Consider the following 19,061-nt stretch of genomic DNA (forward strand, 5'->3'; position numbering starts at 1 on the left):
AGTGGGATTCGTCTGCATGTATGTAATGCAAAGGTGCAGGTGTTGCAGATTGTGTTAGAAGTTAATTAGCACATATGACTTCCATTCTGCCAGTGAATTAACTCTGTTACTTATAGAACCTAATAGCCATCTGAAACATATAGCATTGGCACAAAAAGTTTTGTAGCTGTGACTTGTTTCTCTCTTCCAAAAAATCATTAATAACTTTAATGAGCATATAAGTCATTCCTTTTTTAACCTATATTGAAACCCCTTATATAAACATCACAGACAGTGGGCTAATGGAAAAATTATAAAGGGATTTTACATTGTGTAAAATCCTCCTTCTAAGAGAAGTATAAATAAGAGGATCGAGGGCACTTCTGCCAGGGAAATAAATTAATATAGAAGCTTACATAAAGGCTACATATTGGGATTTTTTTTTAATCTATTTTCCTTATTTAAATAACACTGATACCTTTTCACAGCATTTTATAATTTATATCAGTCCATGTCCCTGTATTACAATCTAGGGTCCCTATCACACACACTAGTGGTAAACCTGAAATGACAGCAGAACTGATAATTCAACATCCATTACAAATACAGATATTTTTGAATTTTTTTCCCACAAAAATGTTTTACCTCAAAAATGTGGGCCCTTTAATTGCATAATTTATAATTTTAGATTTGTTCTTCAGGTTTAATGGCAGTCACTTATAAATTCAGCACCTTGTCTTTTATATTTCTGTAACCATAGAAACTGGGTGAGATGAGGACAGATCATATTTGCAGGTGGTTTCAGGCCTTTTTGCAGTTTTTCGGTTTTTCAGTATACTGTATAACTGTGTATCAGCGAGTGCAAATAAAACATAATCCACAGGTTTTTTGGGGGGTTTTTTTTGTCCTTTTTCTGTTATTTGCTTGGCTGCTTATAATAAAAGGCCTTCTTATAAAATGTTATTTTGCAATGCCTGTTTATTTTTATGAAGAAATATTTTTAATGGACATAAATTAATTCACTGAATCCGATTCTTTTTAAAGGGGACCTGTCACGCTAAGAATAACTCCAGATTATTTTATATCATGTTAGTTGAGTAAAATAAACTTGAGGATTTTACACAGCATGTTTTGGGGTTTGGATGTTTTCCAGATATATCAGTTAAATATTTCTTTACAATTCCTTTACTTGTTTTTTTAGAAAAATAGTTTTTTTCCCTTTTTTTGGTAGGCTGTGTCTTTTGTATCATGCACATAAGTGTTTTCAAAATACATTTCTTGCTTGAAAACCCAAAATAAAAGCTGAAACAAAAATTGCATTTTGTATAGTGTTAGCCAGTCCATTCACAATAGAGCTCATAGAACAAATTACTGGTCTGAGGTTTTTCCAAGTGATATATTTAATATTAATATGCATTAGCAAAATTCAATAGGCTGTATGTTGGATATTAAGAAATCAGGCAAATACAAGTAGGCAATTATCCACTTGTTCTTTGACAGGCTTATGTTGCATACAGTATTATTTGTGCTTTACTTCACTGGTTATATTTAGAAACTTGCTCTATACTGATTAATTGTATGTCTTCTTTTTCAGATATAACTATAAATAAATGTAATTATTCTTTAAAAATGGTTAATTTTGAACTAATGTGGTTCACATGATATTATGAAAACAAACTCACACTTTTCCAGCTCAAGCTGACAACCCACCTGCCATTCCCATATTCTATGCATATGTTGTGAGCTTGGCTGACATGGCAGACCAAGAATTCAACCATCTGCTATAAGGGAACAACTGTACTACTGATACTGGTGAATGGAAAGTGCGAATTCTATATTTAGGAAGCCACAATATTTACTGAGAGCCACCATGTGCCAGCTATGACAAGATTTTTTTATGCTGTATATAACAAGTGATTTAAATCCTAGAGTTTACATTAATTTGTTTATTTAATTTATTTTTGGCATATTGGATAAATGAAAAAAAAAACTGTATGTAAAAATATGGAGCTCCCTACAGATCCTATCAGGTCTCTGTCCATGTTTCAAATGAGGGGTGGGCGTGCCCTGCCAGAAGCACAGTAGGAGGGGGATAGCCAGTTGAAGCCCTGCACATGAGACAGACTTCAGTTCCCTATCAGGTCAGCCTAACTGCTGATTGGTTCCTAACCTACAGTGCAGTGCACTGAGTGCCACCAGCTCGCCTGCACATCCAGAGAAGTAGAACAGATGGGGGGATTGGGGTTTTGGGGGAATTTCTCAATCAAATCAGTCCACAATTTATTTTAAACACAATCATTCATATTTAGAAGAGTAAATGTACTGTTACATTCTTAATAATAACATGAAATGTGTCCTTTAAGGTGACAATCATTGCCACTATTACATTTGTGCTGAAACTATGAAAAACCTATAGTAAGAACCTCCTATAGTTCAGTATTTTTCCCATAATCAAAAGGAACATTTTCCTGACAATACAAAAAGTTTTTCTTGTATGGATACTGAAGTTTACCATACTTTCCTAAGACATCTGCTACTGGTCCTTTCTCTTTTATTACCATTAAATTCTTTGTGTTTATGGTATCAAGAAATTTGTTCAAGCTATACTGTTAACACGCTGATTATAATATCCATGACAAGTACTGTATTTCATTTTTTCTAGGGTACGATTTTCTTGCCAGGGAACAGAGTAGTAGAACATCCTTGCAATGAAGAAAGCCCAGGGAAATTTCTGTTCGAAGTAGTTCCAGGTAGGACCTGTTGATTTTCAGGCAATCACTACTATTCTTTAAAAGTAAATTTGCTCTGTTGGAATGTATATAGTATATGACACCAAAGAATAATAATGTAATCGTCGGTTAAAAAAAAAAAAAATCTAAAAAGTCTATGCCAGTGTATGGTTTGCAATTCCTAATATGGAAACCCTTTCAATTCTCATGATTATTGATTGTTTGCACAGCTAATATGACATGTGTCTGGGAACAGAGGCAACATTTGTATTTATTAACTTGATCAGCTGGTAATTAAAATGCTGAAAGTTAATAGGTGTGTTTGGATAACTTAATAAAGAATAATAAAGAATGTTCAACAATGACTACAAAGTTGGTGGTTTAACATGAAATGTATGCTGAAATACCTAGCAACATTTATACAATATAATATATTTAGTTTTCTGCCCAAGGAACCCATATGATGCATAAAGAGGGGGCCCAGGCTGCCTTCCCATATGGTGGCCATACACAGGCAGATTTAAGCTGCCAATTCGGGTCCTTCAGATCCATTTGGCAGCTTATCTGTCCATGTATGGGGACTCCCTAATGGGCCTACCGAAGTCTGGCCTAAATTTGGCCAGATGCCAGTCTGGCAGGTCTGATTTTCCCTTTAAATTGGAGACCGCATTGGCTCATTGATGTGGTCTTCACTTTGGCAGATTCTTATTCTGTTACTCCTTAGGTGGGCATAACAGTGGAGAGAAAACAAGTGGATCTTGCCAGCTTTAACTTTCTGCATTAATTTTTTTTTAATTAAAGAAAACTATACCCACAAACAATGAAGGTCTCTATAAAAATAAATTGCATAAACAAGCTCATATGTAAACCCGTGCTTTATCTAAAAAAGCCATTTTCATCATAGGATCATAGGATTCACATTGCACACAAACAAGCCAAGGCACACATACATGTTAGGCCACATCAGCCAATGAATAGAGTTCTTCCACACTTCTTCCTGTTACAGTTAAAGGAAAAGTAACACTAACATTTTTTAACGAAATCTATTCTACCCTGCCCCAATAATTGCCCTATCCTACAAACCATTTATTATTTTGAATGCTGTAGTACAAAATACCTGTTAAAAGTTGGCTTCCGGTCATTTGAAGAAAGGCAATACAGCGATCCAGGTAAAGTATCAGGGGAAGTGTCCACTATGCGGCGATCAATTGATCGAGCCTAGCCTTCCTTCTGTATAGGAAGGAGTCAGGCTAGGCTCGATCAATCGATCGCCGCATAGTGGACGCTTACCCTGATACTTCCCCTGCATCGCTGTATTGCCATTCTTCAAATGACCGGAAGCCAACTTTTAACAGGTATTTTGTACTAAAGCATTCAAAATAATAAATGGTTTGTAGGATAGGGCAATTATTGGGGCAGGGTAGAATAGATTTTTTAGTTAAACATTTTTAGTGTTACTTTTCCTTTAAAGCTGCATAATTTCTGATCATGTGATCTCTGAGGGAGCACACGGCCCATCACTAAACGGTGGATCAAGGGAAAGGGTGTAAAAGGACAATATTTACTGATATATATACTCTGTATATATATCCCTGATTACGATCCTGTGGGGATCGAAACGCGTTGATGCGGTGACTAAATAAACAGACTTTTTCTACACTATAATGCAGTGAGTGCTCTCTATACATGTGCTTTGTATCTCTTGGTCAGCACCCGGTGAGTGCAGATTCTCTGCAGACTGTATATATATCTATCTATCTATCTATCTATATATATATATATATATATATAGATATATATATAGATATTCCAGTTTGGCGACATTCTTCAATAGGGCACTTAACATAAACTGTCATTCTGGGGGTATAGTTTTCCTTTAATTAAAAAAAAAGTTTGAGGACAACACTATAATTCTGACATGTGGTGCTTTACAGTGTTTATAAGATGGATATATAGTAACAGGAAAATAAGGTTAAATCATTTTCCATGCTACATGCAGAAGATTTTTCCTGTTGTTTATTTAGCGTATCCCTCTTTTCTTCTAGAAATGGAATGTGTGACTACTTTTTTAATGTGCTATTTTTTCATAGATGTGTTTGGGAGGAATACAGATTTCCATTAATTCATAGCATGTTTTAGTAGATTTGGATCAGTCAGTTTTCTTGTTTCATAGAATTGTGGGCAGTCGTAAAAGCTTTTTTTCATGGCCATAAAGCATGCAAATAATTTAGAGAATGTATGTGGGTGAGACTTATTCAGTTATGTATAACTGAATCCAAAGCCATGAAATATGGATTAGCTGTGATGAATGAATATAAGCTTTTGCAACAAAGCTCACTTGGAAAACATTTATGACCTACTTTTTAGTTAAGTTTTAGTTCTCCTTTAACATTACTGGCCAACTCTTACTATTGAATGGTATCGCTACAACAGCTCTGAGACAGAATCTTATATATAAGGTTTACCTAACAGTGATATTAGATTCTGTTATTTGGCCATCACTGCAGGGAGGATAGACAATAGTGCAAGGGATATATTGTTTACATTCCTTAAGATCCCATTTATCTATAACTAACCTAAGATTTATAAGTCCCTGACTGTTCCTTCAGGTTGCCCACTAATTCATCCATCAACTTATTTGCAAACTACAGTATAAAGGGTGGATTCCTACTTAAGGGCCATGACCCACGGCAGGGGTCAGGAACCTTTTTGGCTGAGAGAGCCATAAACACCACATATTTTAAAATATAATTCCGTGAGAGCCATACAATATGCTTGGCTGCGGATGCTGTGGGGCAAGGTAAGGTGGGTCCCAAGGATGCCGGAAGCGATGCAGAGGAGGGCGTGGCCTGCGCTTGGCAGATAGAAGCAGTGTTCTAAGATTGTAAGCTCTTTTGGGCAGGGCTTTCTTCACCTCTTGTATCGGTTATTGATTGCTTTATATGTTACTCTGTATGTCCAATGTAACTACAATAAGTGTTAATAAAGGCTTAGAACACGTCTTTTATCCACCGAGCGCAGAGGCAAGGTAGGGTACGTGCCAAGGATGCCTGATGCGATGTGGAGGAGGGTGTGGCCTGCACTTGGCGGATAGAAGACGTGTTCTAAGGCTTAGAACACTGCTTCTATCCGCCGAGCGCCAGCCACGCCCCCTTATTTTTTTTTATTAAAGATTTGGCAGCGAGCCAGATGCAGCCATCAAAAGAGCCACATCTGGCTCCCGAGCCATAGGTTCCCTACCTCTGACCCACGGGATGATTAGTTGTCCATGATAATTCTGAATTAGGCAACTAATCACCCCGAAATGCATTTCCACAGTAATCATGTAAATCACTGGTGGGAAAACATATGCATTGCTAAGTTGCCTGAAGTTTCATCACAAGGAAACTTCGGCTGACTACATAAAAATGAAGCAATACATTCTCACGGACAATTCATATGAAAGGCAGATTTATCGCAGGTGACTAATCATCCCCTGGGTCACAGGACCATCTTGGGATCAAGACCGGCTGCATATCCTGCACCCGGGCCCCATTTTTCCTGTGATTAAGCCAAATCGTTACAAGTAATGTAATTTACTGGTGGCAATTGAAATGTTAGCAAACGGGATGACCTTTTTGTGAAATTTGTCACCCTCAGTCGCAAAAATTTTTCACAGGAGACAAATGGCCAGTCACCCATTGCTTGTAAATTTTGTGTTATTTTGAATAAACAGTATTTTAATTCCGCACAATCTATTTATATTATGTAATTTATCGTAGAAATTGTGGTTGGTTGGAGACACCAAGTTGTGGAATTAAAACTATTATTTAACACTGGGACACTCTGCTTTAGTTGATTTCTCTTACTGGATGAAAGAATTACTAGGCTGGCAGATATAAATTTATCAACATTTTGTTGTAGAAAACTAAGTAAAAATAATTTATAACATCTATACAAAGGTGAACACCTATGGAGAAATAAGCACCCCCACCTGCCATATACTGTAACTAGGATCTTTTTAAGGAGAAACCAAGATCTTCGTGAAAAAAAGTATATTCTCAGAAAAATGTCTGAAGATTCTCATTCATCCAGGTCATGGTATATCTATAGTAATAAGCCAAACCAACTGGGCTTGCTATGTTATAGAACAACTGGTTCAAAGCTACTTTGCAATAGGTATTCATTATTTATTTATTTATTTTTTTAGTTTTTGAATTGTATGCCTTCTTCTTCTGGCTGACCAGCTTTCCAGTGACTATTAGTCCTGTTTATTTATACAGAGGGCTTCTCAGTGGATTGCTAATTTGTTTTGCTGATTTGTTTCCCAGCTAAATAGCAAAGGTTTGTGGGGCTAAATGGCTTATAGCAAGTTTTAATACAGTTTAAGGAGGTTGGGGTTTGATTACTGGCATTCATGATAATGACTATTATGTTTAATCCTGATGTTTTCCTGTTTGTTTGTGCATTATTACTGGAAAAACATGTAGTAGCCAGACTGTGCACAGTTTGCAAAAATAAACTTTGATGAGAATATAAGTTAAGCGCAAGAAAATAAATCTGTGCTTTAAAAGGTATGCAGCTTTCATCAGTTCAGAGATTTCTCACAAATTAATATGTATACAACTTCCACCTCTGCAGGTTTGGAATGCTGTGTTACATTAATGACAGCGCATGGTTCAAACAAGTCTTGGCCTTAACTTGCATATATCAGTTTTAGGTTCCTTTGGGCCGTTTCATGAAAACACAAAGCATAAATCAAATCCATCGCTATTCTGATGCACAGCTTTCTATTTAGAAGCGGTTCTCAAACAAATGCATTATTCAAAAGTTCAAGTTCCCTTGTTTAGGTTTGCTCAGGTGTGCAAAGCAAAAAATGGCACAAAAAGGCACAAAATGACCAGAAGTAAACAAAACACTCACCGTGTAGAGGTGGCGGTCCAGGTGCATCAGCCCCATAAAGCCATAATCAAATGGAAATGTCAATTTTTAAATACTTACAATCACATTTTGAATTGATAATTCCTTTTTTGTCATGGCCCACACCTAAGCAAAAAGCAACAACCACCAAAAAATGTTTAAAAGCCAAAAAGACTTTATTCAAAGTTACATTAAAACATCTCCATAGGCGTTTTATGCCCTAGGTGTCCTTGGGCTGTTCTCAGTGTAGAACAGTAGTGCAGTAAGAAGCAGAGTGGAACTAAATGAAGTTACACTGACACAGCCTCTACTTTGATTGTTAAGTACTTTTTCTTCTTATGTCTGTTATGTCTGTACTATTATTATTATTATTATTATTATCAACATTTATTTATAAGCGCCAACATATTTCGCAGCTCTGTACAATAAGTGGGTTTCATACATTGGACATACAGAGTAACATATAAAGCAACCAATAAACGATACTAGAGTTAAAGAGAACCCTGCCCAAAAGAGCTTACAATCTACAAGGAGTTAAACAATGTGAGAGGTGCGGCACTGGTTATTGCTTTTAGCAGCACACTGAGGTTATGTTAAACTAAATCAGGGTAAGCTTCTCTAAATAAATGTGTTTTTAGAGATCTTTTGAAAGATTGGAAATATTGGGAGAAAGTCTGACAGATTGTGGGAGTGAATTCCAGAGAAGGGGTGCAGCCCTTGCTAAGTTTTGAATGCGAGCGTGTGAGGAGGTAATGAGAGAGGAGTTGAGGAGCAGGTCAGAAGAAAAGTGTAACAAGCGGGTTGATTGGTATCTAGAGATAAGTTCAGAGATGTAGGGTGGGGCAAAGTTATGGACTACTTTAAACATACGAATCATTAGTTTGAATTTTATCCTGGATAGTAGGGGAAGCCAGTGCAGGTCAGCGGGTAATTTTATTGGTTGCGCCCCGTGCGTACGCGTGACGTCAGCACGCATGGGGTGCAACCTAATAAAAGAGCAGCTGGGACGCAGCCGGATGAAACAGGCATGTGAGCGGGAGGGAGCTGGATGATGTTGGGGAGGACGGTGGGGGAACTGGATGATGTTGGGGAGGATGCTGGGGGAGCTGGATGATGTTGAGGAGGACGCTAGGGGGAGCTGGATGATGTTGGGGGAGGACGAGCTTTAGGACACTGTGGGGGGGAGCTTGAGGATGTTGGGGAGGATGCTGGGGGGAGCTGGATGAGGTTGGGCTGGACGCTAGGGGGAGCACGAGCTTTAGGATGCTGCGGGGGGGGGGGAGCTTGAGGATATTTTAACAAGAAAAGTTGGGGGTCATCTTATACACCGGAAAATACGGATCTGAGTATCATGAGCATAGAGGTGGTGCTGAAAGCAAAAAGAATTGATTAGTTTGCCAAGTGAGTAAATATAGAGAGAAAATAGTAAGGGGCCCAGGACAGAGCCTTGAGGAACCCCGAAGGAAAGAGGCAAGGGAGAAGATGATGCTCCATTGTAAGAGACATTGAAAGATCGATCTAAGAGATAAGATGAAGGATAAGGCAGTGTTACGAAGGCAGAGAGAGTGGAGAGACTGGAGGAGAAGAAGGTGATCCACAGTGTCAAAAGCAGCTGAGAGATCGAAAAGTATATAAAAAAGTATTAGTAGCGAGTAGTGGTTTTTGGCTTTAGCCGATAAGAGGTCATTAGTTAGTGGGGTTAGAGCAGTTTCGGTGGATTGTTGTTGTCTAAAACCAGATTGCAGGGGATCCAGCAGGTTATTGTCAGAGAGGAATAGCGTCAGTCAGTTGTAAACTAATCGCTCAAGTAGTTTGGAGATGAATAGGAGCAAAGAGATAAGTCAGAGGTTACTAAGATTGGAGGGATCAGGAGAGGGTTTTTTCAGAATGGGGGCATAGGTGGATTTTAATGAAGGCTTGTACAAATTTCTAACTGACTAACTAAATGGAATGTGAGGGAGGTTGCAGGTTAAGATCAGACATCAGCGTATCACTAGCAGGGCTGTGTGGGGAAAGGAGGGTTATGATGTGAAGGGACGCAAGTATAATAATAATCCAGCCTTAATATATGCCACCTTTCAGGCTAAGTACAATCTTCCTTAGTTTCTGCTCTGCTACTTCCTTCCCAGTGTAACATTAGCCCGCCCAGCAGAGGGAGTAGCTACATGGAGCTGAAATTACTAAGGGAAAGCAATGCAGAGAGCTGGAGAAGGTGCTGCTTTACCTTATAAGTAAGACAAGCACACATATATTCCTTTATATATCATTTACATAGGCGGAGGGTGACTTTTTTGTTTGGGAAGGCTAAAGATGGGCCATACAGAGATTGACCTACAGCTAATGTGAGACTTAGTGGATTTGCTGCTGATGTAAAAAATGAACCTCCCAACTACCTCTTGCGGTTCCCACGGTCTGAGTGGGAGAGGTTTTTTACCCTAAAATGCTTAGGATGTAAAAGTATTCATACATGCACTTTTGTGAGGGGTTCTCCTCCATTTGTATTTGGGATCAGTTAGCTTAAAGGGGTAGTTCACCTTTAAATTAATTTTTAATATAATGTAGACATTGATATTCTGAGACAATTTGCAATTGGTCCTCTTTTATTTTTACTGGTTTTACAGTTATTTAGCTTTTTGTTCAGCAGCTCTCCATTTGTTATTTCAGCAGCTATCTGGTTGCTAGGGTCTTATTTATCCTAGCAACCAGGTAGTGGTTTAAACAAGAGATGTGAATATGAATAGTTAAGGGACCTGCATGGAAAAATAAGGTAGACAATAAAAAATTACAATAATAATAAAATTGTAGCATCGCAGAGCAATACTTTTTGGCTGCCGGGGTCAGTGACCCCCATTTAAAAGTTGGAAAGAGGCAGAAGAGAAAGGCAAATTATAACTATAAACTATAAAAAAATTAATTAGGAAGACCAATTGCAAAGTTGCTAGGAATAGGCCATTCTATACTAAACGTTAACTTAAAAGTGAACCTCCCCTTTAGATGTGTTTTAGTTTTATAGAGAGAGAGGCAGTGGGTGCTGACATCCCACTATATAACTATGACACTGGCACAAATACACAACATTGGCCCCACTGTAACTAACTAGAAATGAACAAAACCATGACAAAAGTAAAAAACAAAATAGTAAGTGCAAAAAACAACAAATATATAAAAAGCCCAATGAGCTTTTTCAGGGGGAAAGAGTTAACTTACGATCCATCTGTCAGGGTAGGGGATAGGAATATTATAAATGTTAGGTCAGGCAAAAAACAATTTAATTTCAACTAGTGATTCAGGCTTTAGAACTGTATAGTACCTGTGTATAGTACCTGTGTACAGTACCTGCGTATAGCGCCTGTGTATAGCGCCTGTGTATAGTACCTGCGTATATCGCCTGTGTATAGTACCTGGGTATAGCGCCTGTGTATAGTACCTGCGTATAACGCCTGTGTATAGCGCCCGTGTATAGCGCCTGTGTATAGTACCTGTGGGAGTGGGATGAAATCTGCAGCAAAAGTTCAGAGTTGGTTCTCAGGTAAAGTTTACAGCCTGCAGATTCTTCTTTTCAGTCTTCATTTCTGCACTGCCTTCAGTTTGCAAAATCTCCCGATCCCTGTGTGCATCTGTGCTTTGATTGGTCAATTTTACTGTCTGTCAAGAAAACTGTGCTCTGATTGGAGAATCCACAAGAAGAAAGATCCAGTCGGAGCACAGCAGAATCGGTTTGCAGGAACAGAAGATTTGCAGGACAGTGCAGAAATGGAGTGAGGTTTTTTTGTTTTGTTTTTTTAAGGTGCCAAGCAGGTTTGGGGAGGCTTAGCCTCCCCTAGCCTTATTGAAAATCCGCTTACGATCATTTATTTTTTTAGTCTTGTACTATATCGGAACTGTAGGAGTGCTGGCAAAGTTTTACGTAGCTGTAATAGATCTAATGTTCAGCTCATATAAATTAGAAGTACACCCAAGTGTTAAGTCTGAGGTGGAAACTGATTCTTTTGGAGCTATCTAGATTAATCCTTCTAGGAAATGATAGAGAGTGATAAAGGATTGGGGTGCTGGAAATATGAACTCTGTTAAAGCTTATGGGAGAAAGGTTCAGCTGGAATTGGTTATTGTGGGGGGCTTAAGTTTTGGAACTGGAGATATTGAGCTGATAATGGCTGGACAGAAAAATGCAAGAGACAATCTGTAGAATTTAAAAATCAATGCTGGGAGTTGATTGTAAGGTCGCTGTTGGTTTAGAATTAATCTCATATTAAGGGGCATATTTATTATACTGTGTAAAAAACGTCGAGAATATTTGCCACACATTGCCAGGCTTTGCTGTGTAAAAAACGGCGTAAAATCTGCGTAATTTTTTTCTGTGTTTTTTCTTCCACCAGAATTTACGGAAAATAGCATAAAATCTGGCATTTAGATGGTGATCTTCTCTGTTTATTTTACACAGCTTTTTACGCCGTTTTTTCAGCGAATTCATTTTACACAGCTTAAAGGAGCGAGTAGAGCAGGAATGGACTGCCTGTGACATAGCTAAGCCCCGCCCACTCTATGCATATTCACTGCACTTTAAGTAGCTCTGCTGTGTCACTGAAGTCTATCAGGGCCTGAGGCCCCAGCCACATACTGAAGAGTCTAAACCGGAAGCTGGCAAAAGGTCTGGGTAGAGCACAGTTTTCAAGCAGTTATGGACATATTTGAACCCAAAGGTATTAAAATAAAAGCACTTACTTCTATCTTCTTCTTGTCAACTTATGTGTGTGACAAAATTTTTAAAAAATTGTTCATTACAGACAAGTGTTTTTCCCTGCGTTTCCCTGTGCTGGATTTTTCAGCACAGGAAGAAATGCAGGCCTATATATATCCTGTTAGGCTGTACTCTTTGTGGCACAGGTAAGCTCCTAACACAGCAAGTTGCATTCCACTTGCATTCTACGCTTGCCTGTGCCACAGTGACTGCAGTCATATAGAAAATACAACCCTGCATTTCTGTTTCTTTTCCCCTGCGCTGAAACACATGCAAGATCCAGCGCAGAAAACACATGTAAAAAATGCTTGTCTGTATGAGTGGGGTAACTGTCATTGCATATAGATACGCAACATTGTTAGCCTCCCCAAACAAAAAAAATCACCATCCGCCTATGAATAGGGGTTACAAGTCCATGTTTCAGTTGGGAGGGAAAGATTCCAGTAGAAAGCGAGAGATTGAATAGATGAGTTAAGGCTTTGATAAGACAGGGGTTGGCATTGCATAGAAGTTGCAGTAAGAATGGGATCAAGTGGGCAAGTAGTAAGGTGAGAGGAAGCCAAAAGTTTCCCTTCCCAGCATGTAGGGACTGAGGTGGATGGTTATGGGGATTAAGTTGTGCAAAGTCACTTCTGATTTTAAAGTTCTCTGCAATAACTTGAGCAGTGACTGAAGCACACGGTGGAGGTGGAGAAGGGGACAGCAGAGAGTTAAAGGTAGAGAAGAGTTGTGCAGGTTTTTTAGAGAGGGAGTTAATGAGTGAAGTGAAGTAGGTTTGTAGGTAGGTAGGTAGGTAGGTGCATCAGCCCCAGACCCTCAGCATAGGGTGCTAAAGCCATAATCAAATGAATGCTATATCACTATATACAGTATTAGCCTTTGATTTCTCAGTTCTATCATTTTATTATGGCTTGGGCTTTGGTCATTACTGTGTTGTGTACAATGCTAGTGTAGCAAGTTTTTTTTTTTTTGCTATTACTATGGCAACATAGCCTCTTTTGGTGCAATTTCACTGGGGGTGGGTTTTTTTGTGTAAATGTTTTTTTTAATTTTTAACATGAAAAAAAAATGCTATTACATACATTTTTCAGACATATCTTTTAAGCTTAATACAAGCTATGTTGCAGTAAACAAGTCTGTGTAGGTCTTGATTTTTAAAAAGCATTAAACAATAAAGTCATTTTACAGATGAACAAAATATTAAACTAATAACCAGTATTGGGATCACATAAATAGCACTTGTCCCTTCATCTTAGCTTAATTGTCTATTCCGATATATGGTATCAGGCTGTCATGTTTAGAATCATATTTTGGTGAAAGCACTACCATATTTCTTTAACCATACTTGCCAGTGTTTATAAAAGTTTTCAGGGTTACCCATATATTTTTGGTACAGACCTTCCATTGTTGCTTGTGACTTGACTCTTTCTATTACCTGGAGTGAAGGGGGTATAGGGGCTTTTAAATTCTTAGCAATGGAGTATCTAGCTGCTGTAAGAATATGCGATGTAATCGCTTTACTATTGTGGGCTAGAGAGTCTATCCCTATGTTTAACAATGCTAGTTCTGAGGCTAGATGGGGGTGGGTTTATAAGTGTTTTCTGTTTGCTTTGTTTCCCTGAGGAAGAGAAAAAAAATGAACCACTTGATGCAGAGCAATGTGTTCTTTCACCTACACCCAGGAAAGTTGGTATTGTGAGTGTGGTATGTGTGTGTATTCAAACCATTAATTTCATAATAGTTTCCTCCACCATAACTGTGTATTTTGGCCTGTATTTGGGCCAAATAAATCTCAACTGATACACTACTTACTAGTGAAAACATTAGAATTAATTTAAATAGTACAAGTTTAACATTTACAAACATAAAACTTATCTAATATCTGTCCTTGTCTATAAACTTATTCTTGCAATTCCATATAGGTTAGGGCCTGCCTTCTTATTTTATTAAGTTATTTAATTAACTAACTAATTCACTTAACTAATTCACAGAATGACCAATACAGTCCTGTGTTTGTTGATAGACAATAAAAGTACATAATGGGGGAATGCAGGGGCACTCCCTTCAATGAGGCAAGTTGAAAAACCTGCCTGAGATGGTAGTACCCCACAGAGCAACAAAAAAATTAGCTCCTGGTAACTTTAAGAGCTGAAATTCCATTTTTCAAACCAAAATTTTGGCTCTGCTAGTGCAAAGTAGGGATGCACCGAATGTCAGATTCGGTTCGGGATTCGGGGCGAATCAAGGCTTTTTTTTGAAGGATTTGGTTTCTGCTGAATCAAATCCGAATCATAATTAGCATAAATTAGTATATGCTAATTAGCATTTGGAAAGGGTCAAATGGTCAGGGGAAAAAAAAATTCCCCCGTGCTCAAGGCAATTTTTAACCCCTTTCGGATTCAGTTCAGCATTTGGCAGAATCCATCAGGGTGGGTTCGCAGCTTCAGCTGAACCCCAAAAAGTGGGCTTGGTGCAACCCTACTGCACTAGCGATGCACCCTCCTCTTAACCCACAACAGGCTGAATAGTTAGGGGTAGGTGGGTGGGGGGGGTGTCAGCAATGCTCATGATTATAAGTCATTAATGGAAAAAATCTGCACACAATATTTTTTACATTGTCACACACCAATGATGCAAACACACAAAACTAATTTCACAGAAAAACTGCACCAGGCAGCACCCTAGAAAATATTAGTAAACCTTGTACTTCTAAATATTAAATTCTTGTGTTTCTTCTGTAATAGTATTAAGAATTATTAGACAAAAGTGTATCTTTGTGCAAACCATTATGCATAGAGCCCCACCTGTCAAAGTTTGACAACAGTTCCTATCATGGCCGTGTAACCCCTTCTTGGCTGTAACCAAGCCAACAGCACGGCTAGTGTAGGTTTAGAGCATGGGGCACATGCGAGTCAATCCTTCAGAATGGGCCTTCGCTAAGTGGAAGTGACCAAACAGAGCTATGGTGTTGTGCTACTACAACTTTATGTAACTGTGTGCAGTGCAAAGTAACAAATGGGCGCCAGAAGGTTCTTGCAGTTGAACAATAGAATCGGTTTATTGTCATTGACAATTAATATGCAGGGTTATAGCAATACTCACACATAGCAGTTAGAATAGCAATACTCTGGTGACAGCACAGAATGGGTGCCCACTTGTTCCTCCCAACTCCTCTTGAGTCTGGGCAGGGTCAATGCCACCTGGTCAGCTTGCCCACCCTTTGGAACAGTCAGCTTGGATACCACACTCCTCAGGTTGACTACCTCTAGCCGTCAGGGTCCCACAGCAACCTTGGATCAGGGTTCAGAAACTGCCTGCCTCCTATGTCTAAGGCAACAATCCAACTACTTTCCTTGATGGAGCCAAACTGCTCATTTCCTTCCCTTTCTATCTCACTTTCCTAGAAAGTACTCAGTACAACTTACTATCTAACTGGTCCTCATTCATGGGGTCCCTGTCCCACGACTTCTCTAGAGTAGATGCAGACTCTAGGGTGAAAGGCTTTACTGGGGCCCTGTTGATCCCAGGCTCAGTGGAACTTCTGCCTGGGTCAGCAGATGCAGCCAAAGTAGAAGACCCACCCCCCTGCTAAGCATTATATCAGAGTGCCAAGGGAGTGGTCTCTCTGTTAACCAATAAGACACATATGCAAAACTTTAAACTGATACATGGGTCTTTGCCCAGTAACACCACAGACTAAGGACGTTGTAGGGTTTAAAGCCATAGGGACATGTTAACCCTGTGAGTCCCTACAGCCATATTATTTAACTTTTTCTCAAATGATTCATACACCAATTAAGACTATTCACATCAGACCCAACTTTCTAACCCAAACCACATCATACTTTTTGCCTGCCTGCAAATTATGGGTAATTATAGGAACTTCGGAGTTCTGGTGTCATAATTAGTTTTATTAATTTTAGTAAAATTTAAATTTTATTGCTTCATGAGTTCCTTTTGTGGCTGCAGTTGATTTCTCTTTTCTGATTATATTTAGGTCAAAACTATTTGTTGCTCCAACAAATTTAAAGAGTGGTACAAAACAAAATAGAATTTTCCCTGAAATTACCATTCCAATCTGAAATAATGAATCTCAGAGTCAACAAATGAGGCATTCATGTCCTTCTAGACAAATCCAGAATTGTCTGTTCAAAGTCTTAAATTCCTTTTAAATGCCATGAACAGAAGGCAAATATGTTCTCAGATAAGCATATTTTATACAGTAGTTATACTATAAATCACTCTGGAAGGATACACGTGTACACATATCCTATAGTAAAATTCTAAACCTTACAATATGCATCCAAACACTGTACAGTAAATATAAACATTTTTAAAAATGGTCTTGTGCATAGCTTCATCTGTATATACCAGCACTACTTACATTAAAGTTCTAGTCGTTTTGGTTGAAGAAAAAATAAATGGCCTTCAATATAATTCTCCATATTTTCTGAAATGTGGTGCTAACAATAATAGGTTAATTATACTAAAGAACTTATTTATAAGGCTACGTAAAAATCACTTTTTACAAAAGAAAATATTAATTCTAGCAAACTTTTTTGGAAATCGTCTTAGATCTTATGCTATTGTAGTACCAGTTCCTATTCAAGTTTTCTATACTTTTTACTATGCTTTAATAGTAAATTTACAAAAGACAAAATGATAAAATAAGGAACTAAAAAAAAAGGCAAAAAAAAGTACGTGTGTCTGTTTGTGTATACACCTCTAAAAAGTGTGTGAATGTGTGCATGTAAGTGTGTAAATATGTACAAAAGCAAAAAACAGTCAGAAAAGCAAAAAAAAGGCAGAAAAGCAGAAACAAAAGCCACATTTAGTGAAAGTGTGTTGTGTGTAAATGCATGTATTTGTGTGTGTATATACCGTATATACTGGAGTATAAGCTGAGTTGTTCAGCACGAAAAATGTGTGGAAAAACTCAGCCTCGGCTTATACTCGAGTCGATATACGCAACGCTGCTGACATTCGGCGCGCACGACCCCCACCCCCACGTGTGTTTGCGTCCGTGCCCGCATGTGCGTTCGCATGTGTGTGTGTATGCTCGCATGCAGCTCAGAGAACCCTTTACGATGTGCCCGGTGAATATGCCCTCTGACTATGCGCCCAGTGCATATGGAACAGAAACCTCTACGCTGTGTCCAGTGACTATGAAGTAAAGTGGGAACTGCATAAGAAGGCAGTTCCTGTAGGTGCAAAAGAACAACTGGACAAAAGTGGGACTATAAATTAATTATTTTATAATAAATCATTTTATTATCACCTTTTTTCTAATCTGCAGCTGCCAACATTATATATTTTTGAAGAGTTCACATGGGGTCACGCTGAGTGTCCTTTATTAATTATTTGATTATTGAAACTTAGCAGTAGCTGCTGCATTTCCCACCCTAGGCTTATCTGCTATTAGAAGTCGGGTCCTACAACAATTGCATCACAGCCCCCTTGGCTCGTTGCTGAGGAGGTTGGGGGCACATCTAACTCTCTGCACTGGCGGCAAAAGCCGCCACTGCAAAGAGAAAGCCTTTTCTGCCAAGAATGTAGGTACTACATGCTTGGCAGATAAAGCCTTTTCTAAAATAACATAATACCTACATGCTTGTTGTTGGCAGCACTCTCTCTGATACCACAACACTGGAGGGACCCTAATTCCCCAACTGTAGAAGAATGCTGTAATACTGTCTGATTTTATTGCCAGATGGTTACCATGTGTCTCCACGGGTCTCTACTACATGACCTGATTTCTTGCTTTTTTATGATAGGCATTAATGGGCAACCACATAATTTCATTCTGTTTTACTGTATATTGTTTTATATTATTACAATATTATACTACTTCATTTTATGTTTTTGGTTTTTTTTGGCAGTAATGTAATTATCTACCTCTTAATTTTTGTAATTAAAGCAATAGGCAAAAAAGTATGTTCACAAAGATATAGATATATAGATAGATATCAAAGTAACTCTGTAGAGATGCGAAAAAATTGTGGAAATAGGAACCGTCACCGAGTTCACAGAATATCAGAATTCTAAAAAATTCTTGCAGTATACAAAATTGACAGGCATCTCTACCTTAATAAAATCACTGTGCAGTATATAGAATTAATCAAAGAATGTAAAACTGTTGCTATAGGGCATGAAAATGCTAAGCTTGATCAATTATTGACTATAATATAAGCTACAGTAATAGTGAAACAGTGGTAACATTTGTTTCAGGGATAAATTTACATAATTACACTGATTATAATATTTACACAGAATTAAACAGTTATGTTATTTTCTGTGATATTAGAGGCTCAGTACATCCATATGCTTCCCTATGTCTTTAATTCTTATTATTAAATCATGCAGACGCAGCAATATCAAATATGTTATATATAGCAATAAGTATTAAATAATTGTTCAGTTAAAATGAAACAACAGATAGAGTAGTACAACTGTAACTGATACTTCTTTGTCTTGAGAGCAAAAAGTTATCCAGCACTAAATCATGCTTTGCAGAAAACACACTACTTGAAATATTTAATATTGTTATTAGGCAGAATATGTATTTTTTCTAACAGTATCCCTTTAATATTACAGTATTTGTTGCAAGATTCAATTTGTCTACACTAAATATTGATGTTCGAGAATATTGTGTTGCTAGCAAAAAAGATCCATGAAAAGAGGTGATGTAATTTTATTAAAAATTCTACAGTAAGCAT

General features: G+C 38.1%; 1 protein-coding gene across 1 annotated transcript in view; it reads left to right on the forward strand.

The window, feature by feature from the left end:
- arhgap24 (Rho GTPase activating protein 24) overlaps positions 1–19,061 on the forward strand; it is a 269,673-nt gene that overhangs the window by 109,582 nt on the left and 141,030 nt on the right. Inside the window, exon 3 of the mRNA XM_018097447.2 lies at positions 2,642–2,729. Coding sequence (XP_017952936.2) covers positions 2,642–2,729 — 88 coding nt within the window. The remainder of the gene's footprint in view (positions 1–2,641; positions 2,730–19,061) is intronic.

Source organism: Xenopus tropicalis, chromosome 1 (genome assembly GCF_000004195.4).
Source record: "Xenopus tropicalis strain Nigerian chromosome 1, UCB_Xtro_10.0, whole genome shotgun sequence".
In the NCBI taxonomy this organism is placed as follows: Eukaryota; Metazoa; Chordata; class Amphibia; order Anura; family Pipidae; genus Xenopus; species Xenopus tropicalis.